Source organism: Haliaeetus albicilla, chromosome 1 (genome assembly GCF_947461875.1).
Source record: "Haliaeetus albicilla chromosome 1, bHalAlb1.1, whole genome shotgun sequence".
Lineage (NCBI taxonomy): Eukaryota > Metazoa > Chordata > Aves > Accipitriformes > Accipitridae > Haliaeetus > Haliaeetus albicilla.
Window position 1 is genome coordinate 9693463 of NC_091483.1, and position 18705 is coordinate 9712167.

At 41.1% G+C, this 18705-nt stretch overlaps 1 protein-coding gene and 1 long non-coding RNA gene across 3 annotated transcripts in view; one reads left to right on the forward strand and one right to left on the reverse strand.

Moving 5' to 3' along the window:
• The window catches only part of ANTXR2 (ANTXR cell adhesion molecule 2), a 120232-nt gene that overhangs the window by 84598 nt on the left and 16929 nt on the right, over nucleotides 1–18705 (reverse strand). For both annotated transcript variants that reach the window (XM_069778904.1, XM_069778895.1), the window contains exons 8-9: nucleotides 3837–3897; nucleotides 2613–2708 (exon numbers count right to left, since the gene is read on the reverse strand). In XM_069778904.1, the coding sequence (XP_069635005.1) occupies nucleotides 2613–2708; nucleotides 3837–3897 (157 nt within the window). The remainder of the gene's footprint in view (nucleotides 1–2612; nucleotides 2709–3836; nucleotides 3898–18705) is intronic.
• Nucleotides 1–18705, forward strand: part of LOC138684701 (uncharacterized) — a 67749-nt gene that overhangs the window by 36359 nt on the left and 12685 nt on the right. Inside the window, exons 6-7 of the long non-coding RNA XR_011323951.1 lie at nucleotides 161–608; nucleotides 2093–2215. This is a non-coding gene — a long non-coding RNA (uncharacterized lncRNA). The remainder of the gene's footprint in view (nucleotides 1–160; nucleotides 609–2092; nucleotides 2216–18705) is intronic.

Here is an 18705-nt window from a genome sequence, read left to right on the forward strand (position 1 = left end):
ATTTGAAGTCTGTTGCCTCTTGTTCTCTTCTAAGTAAGTGGACTGGGAGAGTCCAGCTTATTATATTCAGCCCTTTAGCAGCCCGTAATTAACAATTACTTTGGCTATTCTTCCCTTCCTGTAGATGTAACAAATTGAATTTTTCTGTCCCTCCTTACAGCTTGTGTTCTGAACTTCTGCGCATCCTTGCCAGCTTCCTGTGGACACCCTCCACAGTGGATTCATCCCCCATTTGTAGCATGGAGCACATCAAAATCCAAGTTCCTAGGAGCAATCATTGGCAGCACAGCACAGCCCTGAATTCAAACAGCACCGCAACCTACCAATCGTTAAGTACCTTAAGTCTATTTGGCGTACACTGCTAGCATTGCTACTAAATAATGCCAAAACTTTTAGTATGATAGTAGCACCTGCCAGCAGGACAGAGGAGGTTTACGTTTGTGACACTTATGGAAAATGGCTAAATCCCTCCTTAACTCTCGTGTTCTATCGGTCCTTATCTCCACCAGTACCTTAATGCACTCCCCATCAGCAAGTATCGAATGGTACAAATGCCACTACAAACATAACCATATTGATGCAAGCTTCAAAACAGTGACATGAAGAAGGTACGGGCTATTGTTTTAATTTCTCAAATGGACAGACTGAGTTGTAGAGAAGTAACTGCTCGTGGTAAACAAGAAGTCAGGAGCAAAGCAGGAATAGAACTGAGGAGTGCTGATGACTTGCAAACCAGCCACTTTAATGAAAATTTAAGTTCTAATTATCTTCAGGTCACGTAACTGATGTCTCAACTATTTACCCCATATAGTGTGAAATGAGTTTTATTCATTTGGAACTGAACTAGTCTGTTTCCCTGCTTCTCCAAGTAAGAAAGGTACACCATGATAATAAATACACAACTGAAGCAATAATTTTGCCACATTGCAAATTCTAGCTCTACGAAGCTAATTTATGCAACAAGTTTAAATAAGCAAGCTACAGTTTAATGTAGGAAACAAAGGTGACAATTAGAATTAAAACTGAAGGGAAATTTATACAAGCAGACTTTATTTACACACGTTGCCTTTATCCAGAACTACTGTGCTATTCTGTTATTCTTCCAGATTATTTTAGATATTTAACAGGCAGGAGAGATTGGCAGCCCATTCAAGTATATATGATATCCAGAGTAAGCAAGAAAATGTACTGGAAACACATGTTAAATTGGGTAGGAATTCAAGACAGGCTAATACAAAAATCAGACAGTAGGTAGGGAAAAAATGAGTTGGCTTTTTTTCTACAGGTCCATTTTGGGTCGTTTTCCAGTCTGGCTTGCTTCTAAGGGATACCACTTAGAGCAAGAAGTTGGATGTATTTACACTAGCCATCCACTTTAGTTTCTGGGTTAAAAAAATGGTGGAGGTTTCAATTAATGGCATTTTTTCCACCATCGTCTACCTTGCGCCAGTTCACGGAACAGAGCAGCACAAGGAGACTAATCCAAATTCCAGCATGACTTTTCATCTGCCCTGCTGCAAGTTAATGCACTGAGCAAGAGAAGACCAAGCCCTGAATATTTTACTGAAAACTAAATTCTCCATGAGCATACTTACTTAATCAGATAGCAAGAAGAAAATAGTCTACACTGCCTCTCAATTACTTCTAGAGCTTTTCTAACTTCTGCAGCATTCCACTCCGAAACATTCCCCTGTGACACTTGTAGTTTGACAAAGGAATAACTAAGGATTGTAACACCTGGCCAAGGGTGAGTACTAACAATAAAAAAAAAAAAAACAAAAAAAAAAAAAAAAAAAACATAATGCCCATCTGCACCCACCCCACCCCACTGACCCCCCCACCCCCCAAAAAAAACCCCAAACAGATAAAGCTACAGGAAAAGTGCCTGTAAAAGATGCCATGGTCACTCTGTCTGAAACAGAATTGCTTTCCACAGGTCAGGAAACTAGAGTCCAGTTAGGGATCTGGTTGCATCAAGACCCACTCCTGGAGGAGAGCGCTGCTTGGGACACTGAGCTGAAGAACCATGTCAAAATACAGGGACAAAATAGTACCACCTGTTCTGACTTGGCCTTATTCTATGCTGTTGCAGGAGCTCCACGAAGAGGACTGACTCCGGGTCAGGAGCAGCACCCAAGCCCCTGAAACAAACAGCACAATGGCGATACATCTAGCACAGCAGACAGAATGGGCAGAGACGCTCCAAGAGAACAAGGTGAGTGCACCTCGGGAAACGGTGCCTTTTGGAATCACGATGAGAGCCTGTGTCTTGGCCTGGGCCTTCTTACAAAAAGGGGAACTTGGTACACTCTGTGTTCATGTTTTTTTCATTGGCAAACATCTGCCTACTTGCCACCATGTTAATTCACACAGCCATCTGGGCTGCCAAACACCAGTCACAGTTTACAGCTAATGGCAATGGGTAGCCGATTCAAACCCCTGAGCAAGATGTGAAGTCACTTGCATCCTCTTACTAATCCTCAGAGCTTTCCTGCTTTCCTCCTCTTCGATATTTTTCCTCGTACGATTTTAATTAAATGAGGTAACGAGAAGCAAAGTAGAACACTTATTAGGAAATCTAAAGGCATATCATGTCAAACTTCAATACTTACTAATTGTAGTTCCATTCAGCTGATAGGTACAAGTAACACCATCGGTTTTCCCACCAAGGGTTAAGCCACTTCCTCTAAGAACAACCTGAAACTCCTCTGGAGAGAAAAGCAAAACCCGAAATCACCAATCTTTAGTGCACTGCAGTAAATTAGACAAGTAGAGTTTCAATACAGCCTGCAATAAATGAACCACAACGTAGTAATGCTTCAGACTTGCTCAGGTCTCCTTTTTAATTGACCCCTGGTACTGCATTCTTCAGTTAGGTCACTATAGGAAAAATAAAGATTTGTTCCCAAATCTTTATCCCTGAGGCAGCCCTATTAAAATGGAAGTTGATTCTGACTGGCAACAGGATCTGGGGCTCAACTGCACGGTGAGAAACAGTTTCTCAGTGAATACTCTGATAAATGAGAAATCTGGGTCTTGTAACAAGACAACTCACCAAACCTGGATCAGGCCCACCTGAAGTGCCAGATGAAGAAAACATTTCTCCTTAGGCAACTTCCAGGGAAACAGTACTAAGGGCCACACTATTTTTGAACAGTGCAAAGGAGGAGTGAAAACAGTTTGTTTACCAAGGCCACCAATTTCATTGAGATGATCCATGTTTTTACAGAAACATCAAAATAAGGAGATTTTGCAACTACCTTTTTTTGATTGGTCTGAAACTACGTGTGGGTTGTGAAACCCAGAAAGAAGACAAGCCCTTAAAATTTTGTGCAACTCTTCTTCTTAAATGTATTTAAATGTATTTGTGCATTCCATGCACAAAAATGCAGTCAAATGCTTTACTGCTTACACTCCACAGATTTGGGGCATGGCACTAGAAATATTGTCAAGAATTTATATGAACGTAAGTCACCAGGATTCCCAGAACCTAACTCCATGACCACAGGTAAAATAGTATGCAAGTGTCACGGAATAAGTATAATTGCTTTAAATACAAGGGCAAGTGCACAGCATGGCCAGTGGGAGAGGGGCAGATAAATGCATCTCAAACTACTACAGGCATTACCTAAACTATGAAAGTAGGCCCTGGAAGACAGCTCCTCTGAGGGGTAAAATGAGTCAACAGAGAAGGATCTGATCTTTCTTAAACTCCTTGAGGATTTTTTTCGTAGAGATGTTTTATTCTAGAGACATCTGGGGTTTTTCTTTGGGTGAAATAAGGAAATCACAGTCCTGTAATAATTAAGTATTATTTTAGAATTATAAAAACTTACCTCCCACACAGACACTGGATGGCTCCAAATACAAAATTTCAGTACATGACTGCTTCAAAACCTGTTGCAAAGGAGGAAACTAGTCATAAACAGGTTTCAGAGTGCTATTTCAGTGAGAAATACTACTTTAAAACAAACGCTTACCCCCAGAAGATACAGGCACACAGCTACAGGTTTGATTTGCATTAAGTCTGACTTTGTAGGACACTGCCTTGACCATGTGAAACTTCTGCACGCCTGCACAGTCAAGTTTCCAAAGAGTTTACAAGACTTGGATTAGTTTATTAAATCTGGGACAGCCTTCAATACATAATGATGTCTGATCTTGGTCTTGAAATTTCTGTCCAGATCCCTAACATAATTTTCCATGAACTCCAGTCTTAATGTTTAAGCCAAAAATTAGTCACAAGGAGCCTGATCCAAAACCTAATCCAGTCAAAAGCGGTCTTCCAGCAATCTGTGGGTCAAGCCAAGTGCAGGTTATTCCAAGTGCTGGCATCCTGCCCTACGTAAAGCACAGCAAGAACACACGGTGTGCTTGACTGCGCTGCCTTCTGTCGCATGGGGTTTTTTCACTGCTGTAGCAGTTAGCCTGCTTGGATTCTTCAACCAGTCAGGCAATATTCTTCCAAAAGGCTGGAACAAAACAATACTCCTACAGGTGACTTAGAAATACAAGGGATGGGATGTAAGAGAGAGGAGGAACTAGACTCCTTGGACTGATCTGTACTTACAAAGGTCTCAGATGTTACCCTTAGTTTCAGCAAAGTCACATTTTACCGTTTACAAATACATCAAGTGATCAAGTTATCCATGGTCACTTAAGCAGAGGCATAAATAGCACCCAGGCGCTGACTACTGCAGAGCACTTCATTTTCCATTCAAAAATGGTGCATCTCAGAAGGAATGGGTTGAGCTTGTCTGACTAAAACTGTTGCTGGAATCTAGCTGGGAGACCATACTGTCCTCCCACTGCTAGGATCTCAGTCCCACAGCAGGCCTCCATCTCTTATTTGTTATTGTTGTCCAGGAAGGAGATGAGATACCTATTACAGAATGTTAATCCCCCTCTCTAAGCAGGTAACAGGATTTCTGCGAACTCAAAGGGAATGAGTCTCTTGAATCTTGTAGGGTTAAACACGCTCAAACAATCCACAACTTTCTTCTACCTTCGCATGATAATGTGTGATTTCTCCCAATGGTTTTTAGTTTTCCTCCCACTCAGAAAACTTTCACGATGTCTTTATATAGCTTTCCGTGTCATAAGTGGTATATTTTTAGCAGGCATTCATATATAATACTACATGGAATCAGTTCAGGTCCTTGCAATCACATGCATAGTAGAAAGACCTGTTACTATCCCCCCTCATCTCCATTTGCCAAAACTCTGCCTGTTCCTGAACTGGCCTGTCAGTAAATGTAACTCTTACTCTTAACTCCTTTCTCCTTCCTTCCCCCTCCCCTGCCCCATCTACACTATTTGCTAGTGATTTCTGTTGCTACATATCCAGGCCCAGTAGAAACAACAAGGTATTTGTCGTTGTTATGACAAAAAGCATGCCGAGCTCCAAAAAAAGAAGAGCTGGCCTCATTTAACACTGCCCATATCACCCGTCTCCACACAAACTGTTGTGCACAAATTAACTTTTCAGTGCTTCAAAACCCATTCATAAACACTAAGTAGTATTTGAAAAATTGGAGACCTTGCAGGTGCATATATTTGGATGATAGCAATAGAGATCTTTGGAAAGAATGTAGCTTTAAGTTCAGTGCAAGTTGATCAGTTTATATTAGCTAAGGATGTGATGTCAATTCCAAAAAAGGACTCAGCTTTTTGATTCCTATTTCAGTGTAGAAAGAGGAAGTGTTGCTTAGTTTATTGGGGGGGAATATTTTGTGCATAAGCAGTAAAGCATTTTATTCCTTTACTGTAAAACATGTTCTGTTTTTTTATTCCTTCTGAAGAGACTGAGTGAGATGAATAGTCCAGTTTAAGTTAATGAGACTATAGACTTGCTTTAATACGAAGTACAGATCTAACAGTTGGCCGTATCAAAGCCCACTGAATTCATTAACTTTTTTTAGAGCAGCACTATAAAGACAGGAACTTTTCAACACCTATCGTGACCCCATTTGCCCACTGTCTCATTAAGTAGGGCCACAATATGGATTAGCGAGGCAGGGAGAGGGGAAGACAATGATGGACATAACCTGTCTTTTCTTGGAAAGTAGTACTTCTGCAATTGCACTGTAACTGATAGTGATTTTTCTAACACTGTGTTTCCAAATGCAATATAAAACAGGAAAAGAACGTATTTGGACATGCTTAACGCCTTTTGGATTTAAGAATAAACTGGGGAGGAGGAACCAACCCCAACTGAGATAAAATATGGCCTAGGTTAAATGATCACAATCCATGAACAAAATACAATTTCAATATAGGGTTCAGGATACACTGACTTCCTGCATGGCAGCATGCAATTCATATTTATACATGTAGATGTGCTGCTCCTGATGTAAAGCAGGAAAATACTGGGGTTTAATACTGTTCCTAGAAATAAACAATTCCTTTGACACTAATTTTTCATCATTTTAATCATTGCTGTTCTCAACTTGGCTTGAGAAAGCTGTACTGTTCAAAGATCCTCAGTCTCTTGGCAAGTGTGGTGGCCTAAAACTGTCATTTTCACCCAAACAAAGCTTACACTAGGGAAAAAAAACTGTGTGAAAATACCAAAACTTGTTTTTATAAGTTTACCTAGTTCTTTTCCATCCTTCAAAAAGCTTCTTGATAGCCCATGCTTTAAAAAAAAAAAAAAAAAAAAAAAAAAAGGGTAATGGTGTAGAAATCTGCCTTGTCCCTGACAATCCTCCTTCCCTTCAACAACAATCATTAAGTAACCTTAAGAGGCAGAATAAAAGAAACCTTGTAAAGAATTGAATGGAATCAGGTGGAACCAACCTAAAAGTATACAGATAGCTCTTTGCTCAACCTTTTAAATTCTGGGTTCTTCTCAACACTCTGTCTAAGCAACACTGAAACAAGATGCAGAACCGAATTTTCCATCAATTAAGTAAAAATCAGAGCATTCTTGCAAAGGGTCAAATCCCATTAGATGTCCCAAGCACAATCACTTTGAATGGTTTGGCTCACAAGGCTATGGTAACTAGCATTTAGCTGTCACAATAGAAAACCTGAAAATATTTTCCAAGACAGCAGTCACCACTTGTTCTTTCACATGCGGGAGAGGAGAACAGATTTTTGCATCTTAAAAGGATGTATAGAAACTTGTGGCCTTTCTTTACCCTTTTCTTGCTCTGGCTCATGCTCTTTTCTATCTGTTTTAATCTTTTTCTCACTTTTTCCATGCAAGCTGTTCCCTCCAGGTGCACTCCAATAAAAGGCTTGTCTCTTTTCTTTAGGAGGAATGATGTGAAGGCATCTCACTCATCTTGCCTTATGATCCATGTTCATTACTTAATATGCTTTCATATCTCCATATCAGGGCTGTTCCTGTTTCACCCTTCCTAGTACCCTGTGGAATGATCTTTCAGCGACAGCTGAGGAGGGATTTTCCAAGATGCATGTTAATTGTCAAAGTTCCCCTTTTCAGGATGTTGGTGCATTACCATACGGTTGAAAGGGGTAAGCACTGGGCTTATGCATAGTGCGTGGCAGCTTTCACACACAGCTGAAACCTAGTATCCTTGCCGCTTCTTCTGCAGCCCAAGAGGAGGGATCCGACCAGTCTCAACATTAATAGCTTTTAATGGAGCCATTTCACTTGTGTGTTACAAAGCACATTTAACTATGGCAATGTAGAAACCAAAGCATGCATATAATTTGCATGCGTAAAATTTAAAATGAACTTTAAACTATCTTGCTGTGGAAACCTAGGCCGCAAAGTCAGCAAGATCAAAATGAACTCTACAAAAATCTGTACTATGCTCCCTCTCTACCTGTTGAGGATAATCGAAGAGAATGATCTGGCATTGCAAATTCATTATTTAGAAACCTAACGCCCACAAGGAAAGTTGAAATAATCACTACAAGTTGAAATAATCACTATATAAGGCCATCCTTGGATAGGATAGTTAAACACTATGCTGACATAAAAAAAAAATCCAGTAAGACTATAAATTGCCTTAGGTGAACAGCATACAGGGAGAGATGCAAAGAGTTGACGTCATCCATTTAATTTCCAGAGCTCCACACCAAATATAGGGCTCTCTTCTCCTGGGCTTGCAAAGGCTTTCCTCCCTGAATGCTAGCCGTCCCAGAAAGCAACATTTTCCCACAAACCAAAGTGCAAAACCAGAGTTGAAACATGTCAGCCTGCGTCCTGTTGTCTTACAGCTTCAGAAATGGAGAAGTGTGGAGGAACTACAGAGTGGTTCTTCCAAGTCTGAGACAGAACTGTCCTGTGTGGAACTGGTTACAGCTGGAAACACACAGATGCTAATCAAAGTGCAGAGGATCACATCAAAAACACGGCTCTGAGCTTGCCATTTTAACACTTGTTAGGAAGCATGTGTGGCTGCTGGAAAAGGGAAGGCGGCAGAGTTCTGCTCTTCCAAAGCAGTCAGTCTCTTGTACTTGAAGAAAATGAGACATGAAATTCAGGCCCGAAACATCCTCTTGTTCAAAAACAACAGAACAACATACTGCTGAGGGAACCCTATTCTGTGGCTCCTCTATATACAGGATGTGTTGCATCACTGCCATATTGCAGCAGCAGCAGCCGCTGAGCATCTAAGATGAAAAAAATGTTGTTATGCTGTTTTCTATGAAGAGTTACTACAACAGCTACCTCAATAACAAGTGGCATGAATGCAGCTTATGCTCAGCACGGGAAACACCGCCCAGCATGGCTTCTGAGGGTTGGCTGAAGGCAGAGGAGCGTCTAAGGCTTTTAATGAAATCACATCTTATGGCCATTAAGTGAATGCATACTGTACGGTTTCCATAGCATTTTTCAGTAATGCAAGTTAAACATTTCAGAATACTTCTGAGAGCAGAAGTTATCAGAACAAAGGTATCTGAGTTATCCCATGGGCACTCAAAAGCAAATTCACCCTTGATGTAAACTCACTAACTTAAGCTTGGATTCTATTTGGCCAAACAAGCTTTTCTTTTCTGAATAGGTCACTCGTAAATCAGCTGCTGGACTGCCCAGTTCTGTCTGTGAGCCAGCTATCACATTCCTTATCTGCATGTTTAACTTTAAGCATAATAATAATGTGTTCAGTACAGTGGGATGAGATCCTGGCTTCCAGTTAAAGATGTCCCTTGCTGGATCAAGGCTTTGATGTCCCATACAGAAAATTAGACTCAGCTTCCTTCCACAGCAGTCCTGTAGAATCTGGCCATACACACAGCTCTCGAGGCTCTGTCCCTTTAGAGGAGTCTCCATGTACTCAACTCTTACCGTCAAACGCTTTCTATCAGCTCACTGACAGCAGCAAAGCATGCAGCAACCAGAACCAGAAACGTTTAGCTCCTGAACCAGCTAACTAGCATTCAAATTTTCTCTTTAAGTCCTACATTGTCTGATTGTCACCTATCTCCATCTCTCAAGCTATTTCAGAGGCTAACAAGCCACCGACAGTTTTGTGTTCAGTATAAGTTTAATCCTCCCCAGGCACAAACAAGTACACATGTAAATTTTTCTTAAAACAGTTGTACAAAGTCCATCCACTTTATAAAGTTGATAAAGTTTGGGACCACTTTTCACCTAGCGAATTTTTTTCTGAACAACCTGATTGTTAATCAGTACTTAAAATCCATATCAATCCTTATCAGTGGCATGGATTTCTACGCAATTCCCAGTAGAAGGTTCCCGAAAGCTCACATAAACTTCCCAGCCCGCTTCCTAAATAAGAGGCTTAGCATTTTTATTGCCAATAAACATTTAATTCAATTAGAGATGTTTTACAGAAACATTGTCAGTTTCTGACCTGTACGTGTCTGAATTGAAAAACAGAATCATGTTTTGTTAGATTTAAGCTGCACAAACCATATACCTACGCAACTAATTCCATTAGCATAGAAAAGGCACATGTCCCTGCAATAAATTGCAAAAAGGCAGCTGTCCTGGTTTCATCTGGGATGTAGTTAACTGTCTTCCTAGTAGCTGGTACAGTGCTATGTTTTGAGTTCAGTATGTGAAGAATGTTGATAACACTGATGTTTTCAGTTGTTGCTCAGTAGTGTTTAGACTACAGTCAAGGATTTTTCAGCTTCTCATGCCCAGCCAGGGCACCTGACCCAAACTGGCCAACAGTGTATTCCATACCATGTGACGTCCCATCTAGTTTAGGAACTGGGAAGTGGGGGGGGGCAGGGTTTTTCGCCGCTTGGGGACTGGCTGGGTGTCGGTCGGCGGGTGGTGAGCGATTGCCCTGTGCATCATTTGTACATTTCAATCCTTTTATTACTACTGTTGTCATTTTATTAGTGTTATCATTATCATTATTAGTCTCTTCTTTTCTGTTCTATTAAATCGTTCTTATCTCAACCCAGGAGTTTTACTTCTTTTCCTGATTTTCTCCCCCATCCCACTGGATGGGGGGGGAGTGAGTGAGCGGCTGCGTGGTGCTTAGTTGCTGGCTGGGGTTAAACCACGACAGCAGCCAAACAACAAGATGACATAAGGCTCACTAGTGCTTACAGTCTTTGAAAACTCCAGCTCTGTTCATAAATTTTGCCTTGTCATAGATCTCACCCCTGCTTTATGCAAACACTTCTTCCAATAGAAAACGTGTCTTCTGCATCTTCCAGTACCTCTTTAACTTGTCACAGACTGGGCCTAGCTCTGCTGTGACTCACTTTTCACCCTTGCTACTGTCTCTTAGAAGTTCTCAGAATTTAAACAGTAAAGCAGTGTGGCTCCTGCAGCTTTTTAAGTATTTTGACTACCATACACTCAGAACATACTGTGGAACAGAGCTGTACCATGCGGTACAGTGTTACATGCAGGCTAAAACAACAACTTTCCCTTCCAGCACTTTAATGAATTTCATGTTCCAAGAAATTGTGAGAACAATGCAGTACTAACGAGCCACGAGCAACCCAACTGTACGTGAACAATTAACAAAACACGCTAAGTGTCAATTTATTTCACAGCACCATTCGATTTTGCTTAGCCCCAGTATGCAGTTCAAAAGTTTTTGGCAGCAGTCAGCACCATAAATCATAACTCGCATGGCATCTGTTCCTCCCCGGAACTGCACGCGGAGTTCAGGATTTTGGGCAGGTCGTCAGCACAGCTGGATTCTTTATTGAACCGCCATAAAAAATTTTAAGTCTACTGTTCTGAAAGTAGAAAATGATATATGGACGTGCAGGGTGTTGGCTTCCTGCTAAAGATTAGTATAACCGTGAACTGCTGGAAGAAGAAAGCTCCTTGACACATTTTGATCAGACTTGGCATGTTAATATTTTGGAACAACTAAGGATTTCCAGACTCACCGGTGGCCTTTGCTCCCTACGGTTCCATTTCAAACATGCACCTCTTTGTTTACATCATTGCTCACTGGAAGCCGATCCCAAACCAGGCTGGCTTGACTCTTTACAGGGGAAGACAATATGGTTCCGTGAACAAAAGTGTATGTACTGTAATCAAACAAATGCATCTAACTTGCTACTTCCAGAACCAAGTTTTAAAGAGGAAAAAAATGTTCGCCTTCAAAAAATAATCTTCTTTATTGTACTCAGGTATGGCAAGATGTGCAAAACATGCTGACAGTGCAATATGATCACCTCCACAGTCCCTGTGCAAAAATATATTTACAGCAGTATTAGCTCCTGCTCATTGCACTCTGAGCTTGCAACTGAAGCACTGCCTATTGATACTCCGCCAGCCAGTCATGCGTACACTCACTGCAAAATGTGCACTGCACAATTCAGAAAGATGGCAAAACAACACTAAAAAAAAAACACTTAAATGCTAGTCTAACAGCAAACTCAAGACAGTGGCTTTTCTGTGGAGACTTCCGCCTTCTTTTCTTTCCTTGCTCCCTTCCACATGTGGGATTCATCATTTTCTCTAGTGATGTTGTAAACACAACACCTAGTGAGCAAAATCTAACCAACCATGAGGAAAGCAGATCTAGGAAATATGGTAAACTGCAAACATAATTAAAACTGGAGAAGCTACGTACATAGTGTAACATGCAAAGAGGATGTGCTTTTCCTCATATACTGTGCCAAGCGTGTCTCTCAGTTAACCATGAAACCTGCATCGCCAAGAGCTGCAGCTCCTTTACTTCCACCCGCAATCAAGATGCAGTGGAAAACCTACAACCTTGTAATTGCTACTGCTAAATACAGATACTTAATTCAATAAAATGTATTGAAAAAAGGGTAGCAGAAAGGGAAGATGGCACGCACTACAGCTAACTCACAAAACAGCGTCTGAGAGGGCTCTGATAACTTACAAGCACTCAAAACTACCTTTAGTATTACTAGTCTCAGTTGGATCTGTGCACATAGACAAAGGCTCTTTTGACTGTCAGCTGTAATACTCGAGTTCTGTGGGCTGTTTCCTGATTAGGGATTGCCTACACCTTTTGGCTCCCACTAAGAGCTGATCAGGGAATGGCACGCACCTGTACACCTGGGGCTTGGGGAGCAGCTATTTAAGTGGTAGGCATAGCAGCATGCATAAATGGAGTCTGTAAACGCTGGGTTGGAGCTGTGTGAACCTGAGCTTGTCGAACAGGGCTCCTGAGTTAGTCCCTTTTCTGGTAAGTTAGTATCTTCTTGAGCTTCATCCCAGTTCAGAGCTGCAAAGCTCCTCTGAAGAACGCGTCACGAAAACTGTTTTGTACTATTGTTTGGTTTAGTCATTTCGAGCTAGGTTGGGCTAGCAGCCTCTTTGGCTGCAGTGAATCAAGCAGAACCTATCAAAACTGAGTTTACACAGGTGCTTACTTTAGATCCTAAAGTCATTTTGCTTCATTTGTGCTGATTGGCTGAATTAGGACTGGGCTTAACCCATGTTTCCATGTGTTTTTATTTTTCTATGAGTCATTTAGAAGTACTATTGGCAGCTTCTTTTTTTTTCTTGTAACTTAAAACTTTTTATTTTCCACTCTTGCTGAGGCAGTAAAAAGGAAATGGAAGTGAAGCAGGAGATGTTTAATTGGTTTAATGGACTCATTTGCTCTTTTTGTTCTAGAGAATGAAGTGCTGACTGTCCATAGATCAGTATTTTTCATACTGAATTCACTGAACTTTACAGCATGTAGAAGTGAACATGTGTGAAATCAGGGTGGTGAAAAACTTAGGCTGTATATATGCCGGTATCATTACAGGTTTCTCTTATTCATCAGTTGCTGCTTTTTTTACCTGAATATGAGTTGTGCCCCCTTATACTGTGGTGGAGTTAGGCTTTAAAGATAAAAAGCTGGAGTAGGTTACAAGAGAAAATGAATCTAAGTAGAGCCCTTGATTTCACTGATTACACTTGAGTAACCTTAATCATACTTGGGATCTTTAAGTTAGAAGCACCTTCACAGCACACCTTAGGCTCTAGGCCAGCTTCTCCATATACCAACTAATGTTTAAACTGCCCAAAGTTAATTACTTGTTTCTGAAGTGAAATTTTTTATTCTTTCAGTTCGTGTCACAAGGTCCATGTCATTGTAATACCAACTTAGTGAAAAAAGAGTATTATAAAAAAAACAGCCCCAAAACAAGGGATCCATATGCAAAATGAGATTCCATATTATATCTATGGCTCAGTTCCACATCATGTGTACCTAACTGTGTTAAAGCAAGCCCTGTGACTTCCCATTTTTTTCCCAGCGCTCAGCTGTGCGGTAAGCAATGAGGCAACAGGGCCACCTCACACTAGATGGAAGACAATCAATTCAAGGTAACTTGGAATGAAACACCTGCTTTCACAGGAAACACCATTTTGATGCCTCTCTCCAACAAAGCCAAGGCAAAGGAACTACAGCAGTTAATACCTAATGCCAAACTATCTGTGCTCTATCTGCTGCCAAACATCTGTGCTCTTAACTACAACTCACTGCCAATTTCAGCCTACTTCCTGACACTGCTCAGCAATGCCGTAGACAAAGAGCAAGGGTAAAGGGGGGGGGGGGGTTGCTATCCTGTCCCCTATCTAGATGAAAAAAATCCCTGAGCCATATGGTCTTGCATAAAATAACCATCAGAGAGAAGCCTGGTGCAGTGTCAGGTTAGTGAGAATATTCTAATTACACGTCTAAGGAGCACCTCATTTGCAGTCACTGAGCAAACCAAATGTAGATGACAAAACTGTGGGTCCTGAGAGATGTGTATTTTAACAGCATCAGAACCTTTAGCCCCAAATTACTAAAACCAACCCTAAACCCATTACTTATCAAGTAGTGTAAATAAGAATCAAGACAAACTGTTACTTTCCATAGCAGGAAAAAAGTTGTTTGGGCTATTTTATTTTATTTTTTAATTAGTAAGGAAAATCTGGCTCAAATCAACTTACTGCTAAGGAAACACTATATTTCATTTGGACTTGTGCTTCATCTTAAGCAAGTTTTACAGCATCCCTTATGTAACAGAACTGATAGCCACACAGGGATAGATGACAAGTCAAATCCAAATCACAGGGCACATGCATGCTCACACAAACTGGAACCATGTCAGTTATGTTGCTGGCTTATCAAGCTCTCTGTTCTCCAGGAGAACATTATATGGTTTGTAATATGTCAGAGAATGTCAAATTAAGGGCTGCACAGCAGTGAAGGGTAGAGCAGAAAGCATTCTATTCCAGGCCATTGATTCCTTCTAACAACTACATGCAGTAATTCCCAAAACTATCTACTCGGTCTCAATTGCATGGAAAACATAGCCCAATGTTAGTTCTAAACCTTGCACCCAGTGCAGCTTGAGTAGTAGACCATCCAAGGGGATTAAAGAAGATGACTGATTTAATCAGAATAATTCTTTTAATGATAACTTGTTGCATTTCTGCCCCCCCCCCCCCCCCCCCCCCAATGTTTAATAGTTCGCTTCCTGGATTCCCAGTGCATAAACTGAGCATATTTTGTTCCTACAGGAAATGATCCAATTAAGTTGATGTATAATTGATAATGAACTGTTTAAGCTGATTTTGCTTTTGAAAAATCTTAACAGCATGCAGTCAATTGGCTGACCCTCCTCCCCTCATCTGCAGTTGAGGGTCACGGTTTAAGGAAAAAACAGGGAGCAGACTCAGCGTACTCTAAGCAAGGTAGACTAGGGAGGAATTTCAGCTCTAGTGAGCTGAGCTGGCTCAGGGCATTAGTATCAACTACTTTAAAATAAGGTAGTCCCTGATTACTATAACTTGGCCACTGAGACACAAGCAGTTGAGACAGAAGAAGCTCAGTAAACATTCACATTAGAGATACCGCTTATTTACCAGAACATCGAACCTTGGAGCACTAACGGTTGCAGTTAAGTTTCCCATTCTCCATAAATATGAACTCTGCTGACCTGTCTTGTTGCCTTACAGCAGGTAAGAGTGGGAGATGTTGACTGACTCGTACAAGTTTAATAATTCACTATCACCTCAGTGCAAAAGCCAGGTCAGGCCAAGGAAGTGCTGCTGATAGCATATCTACAGCAGAAGGCATCAGATTGACGGAGAGAGGCTGGGGCACATTTTTGTAAAGTCATTGCAGTAAGTTTTAAATAACCTAAAGGCTAAAATTGTTCTTCGCATGAAACAGCTTTTGCCTACCTCAACATAACTGACTATCACTCGCTAGACTTCATTCTTTTCGCCCCTCCGGCACCGACTCACTGTCCAGCATGGGCCACGTACCTCTCTCCCTGTACCTGTCTCCCCATGCCTCTCTTCCCCTGCTGACTTTTTTTTTGTTAGACTATAGGGCACACAGGTACAGGTCTGCTTTTCACCAACTCTTTTCAACAGCCTGCGTGGCCCCTTTCTCTGCTGAGGCATTGGGGTACAAGTGACAATGACACTGAATGTCACCACATTGAAGATGAGAAGTGACTAGTCAAGCACTGAGAGCTATTGAGTGTGCCACTGCCACGTACGTTTTGCACAGTGGTTCCTTTTGGGCCCTGCTGATCTAGCTGTCACCAACCCATGTAACTTAAAAGGTAGGAATGCATTCTCATGCACAGTGATTGATACAGGAACCATTTAACTGACATGGAACCCCTCTGGATATTCAATACATATCCTTCACTGTTGCTCAAATGAATCTGAAAGCTAGAGGGATTTTGCCGACTGTTCTTTACAAGCGGAGCAGATTTCCCTCTATCATCGACAAGAGTATTACTGCAAAGAATTTTTACAATTAGGCAGTGAGATCTTTATAGCACTACCTGCTTATACCGCTTTAGCAAGAGTCTGCCACTGGGTATGTTACAAATATTATTTTGCTTTTTAAGGACCCTCGATGCATTTAAACCTTTGTTCAATTTTACTCTTCCTAGGAACGCTCATTTGATGGTTCTAAGTTCACTCCACTTCAGCCCTGGAGTTTACATCCTACAAACACTGAGGTTTCTTCTTCTGCAGGTTACCCTTTCACCGAGGAATGGATACTTGAGTAGATGTTGAGAAATCTCATCATGTGGGGTAAGGTACCACGTAGCAAGTGGTGCTATTCACTTCAGTGCCAGCATTTTCACAAAAAAAGCTCCACCTAAGAAAAGAACCTCTGATGTATGTATTGCTCTGTTCTTCAAGAATCATTCCTTCCTGCCATGCTGTCCCTCTCCCCTCACAGTTATACTGTTAGCTAACCTTCTTCCAGGGTTTCTTAATACCATCCCTGCAGTGAGATCTGCCGAGCTGAATGCAGTAGTCAAGGTACAGCTGTAGGGGGGCTGTCCATACTGACATTCAGGACTTACAGAGTCTATCATTTTGTTGCAATATTATCTATGAATTCACAACTTTTCTTGGACAAACTTAAAAGTTTATGCTAAGGATGAGGGTTTTTCCCTGAGGGGCTCAGCCAACTTGGAGACCATCTAGCTTCAGTTAAAAATATTTTAGGTGATGCAACGGCTCAGCTTGCATGTCTCCATGAATTTTTTTTGTCCACTATGTTTAAGGGTGGTTTTCCCACATAAAATAAACAATTCAGAATTGAGCACCTACAAAATGAGCAAGAAAAAAGAGAGCTTAATGATTCTATTTGTAATCCTTCTCAGGTAGAATTCTTAAGAAATTTTGTGACAAGTAAAGACAAAACAATTCTGGACTGAACTTTTTTTAAACTGACTACTTCCTCTTAAGTTCTGCATGTATCAGTTCCTGTAGTCTTATCTGATAATTTTCTGCAAGGTTTCCTAAGTACAAAATATATTTTAACTTCCTGTATTGAGTGCTGCCAACTCACTTCAGTATAAAAATGTGTTTAAGTCTACTTAGAACTGTCACACACTCTAATAATGTTACTAAAGCGAGTTCCATTAATGTAACTTTTGAAGGCACAAGCCTTGTCCAATTCTGCCTGCAGAGACAACCAGACAAGTTTCACTCATAAATCAGCAGGACTTGTGTTTGCTTAAGCGAAAGGGGAAGCAGGGATCTTTGACAGGATTTGTTTTTCAGAACGTGGCACACAAAAGCAATTCAGATTGGCTAAGTTGTGCAAACCACAGACACAGAAACATGCCATGAAAGTAGGCAAACCATGAAAAAAAATTGCAGGCAAAATTGCAAATAAAACATCATACTGATTTACAGCAGAATGTTATGGGAACATTACAGAAACATCAGCCTTATGAAAGATACTGTCTTGTCTAAAGACTCTGTGTTTGATTCAGGTGGTAGCAGCACCTTGGCTCCCAGCTCCTTAATGTAATTGCTGCTTCTCATTATTCCTCCATTCATCATTTCATAAGTGATCAAACAGCTAAAATGAGCAGTGTTCAGAACGGCCACATTTCCTGCTTCTATGAATACAAACATCTTCTGCACCCCTCCTCGACAGGGAGTCCAGTACTGGTTTTTTGCGTTACAAAGAAGAGTTTACCTGATGCCTGAGATACTATCCAACTTTCTCAAGGCTGTCAGCCCCACAGTCTCTAGTCACCTCGCAAAAACTGACCCCTTAGCCAAATTGTGAGTCTGACTGAGCTATTTAATAAGCAAAAAGTCTCCACAGTTTCTCCCGATTAAAGTGCTGGTTCAGGACCATATCTGGTCAGATGCAAGTGAGGCACTCTTGAGTTAGCTTGCTTACAGACTGCTTGCTTACAGCCCAGCACCCCTGTATGAAGAGATGTGCAGCCTCACCAACAGTCCCCCTGAAGCCAGGCAGGAAGGTGCTATCTTGGTTATGACAGACAGACTCAGGTCTAACAATGTAAATGATACATTCCCAAATGGTTCTTTAGCAAATGGGGTAAAAAAAAAACAAAAAAACCCAAAAAAAACCAACAACAACAGCATAAATCATATATAGGAAAGGAAGGCAAAGAAGAATGGGTTTCATTGTCTTCTGTAGTGCTGAACTGTCACATGGTGATGCAAACTGTGCACTTCCAAACCCTTACAGCTCACACTGCTATGACTTACTCACGAGGCCATGCTCCATGTAACTATCAGCCAAACTACATCAGTAATGTTCCTGATACCATAATAACTTGCCTTCAGCATTTTTCTTTTAAGCTCTAGACTTTTGCTTAGATTTATTTACCCTGACAACGCTGTTTAGTTACTGCTTTGTAAAGTTAGATATTAGCAATGCCAGAAGAGCTGAAAACTTCACAAAACGGTCGCCTCTTCACAGAAGTCTGCACAGAGTTTTGAATCATTAGTTGATGTTATTCAACAGAAACACAACACAGCATGGCGATGCTTAAATCCTTACTCACTTCACTGTGATT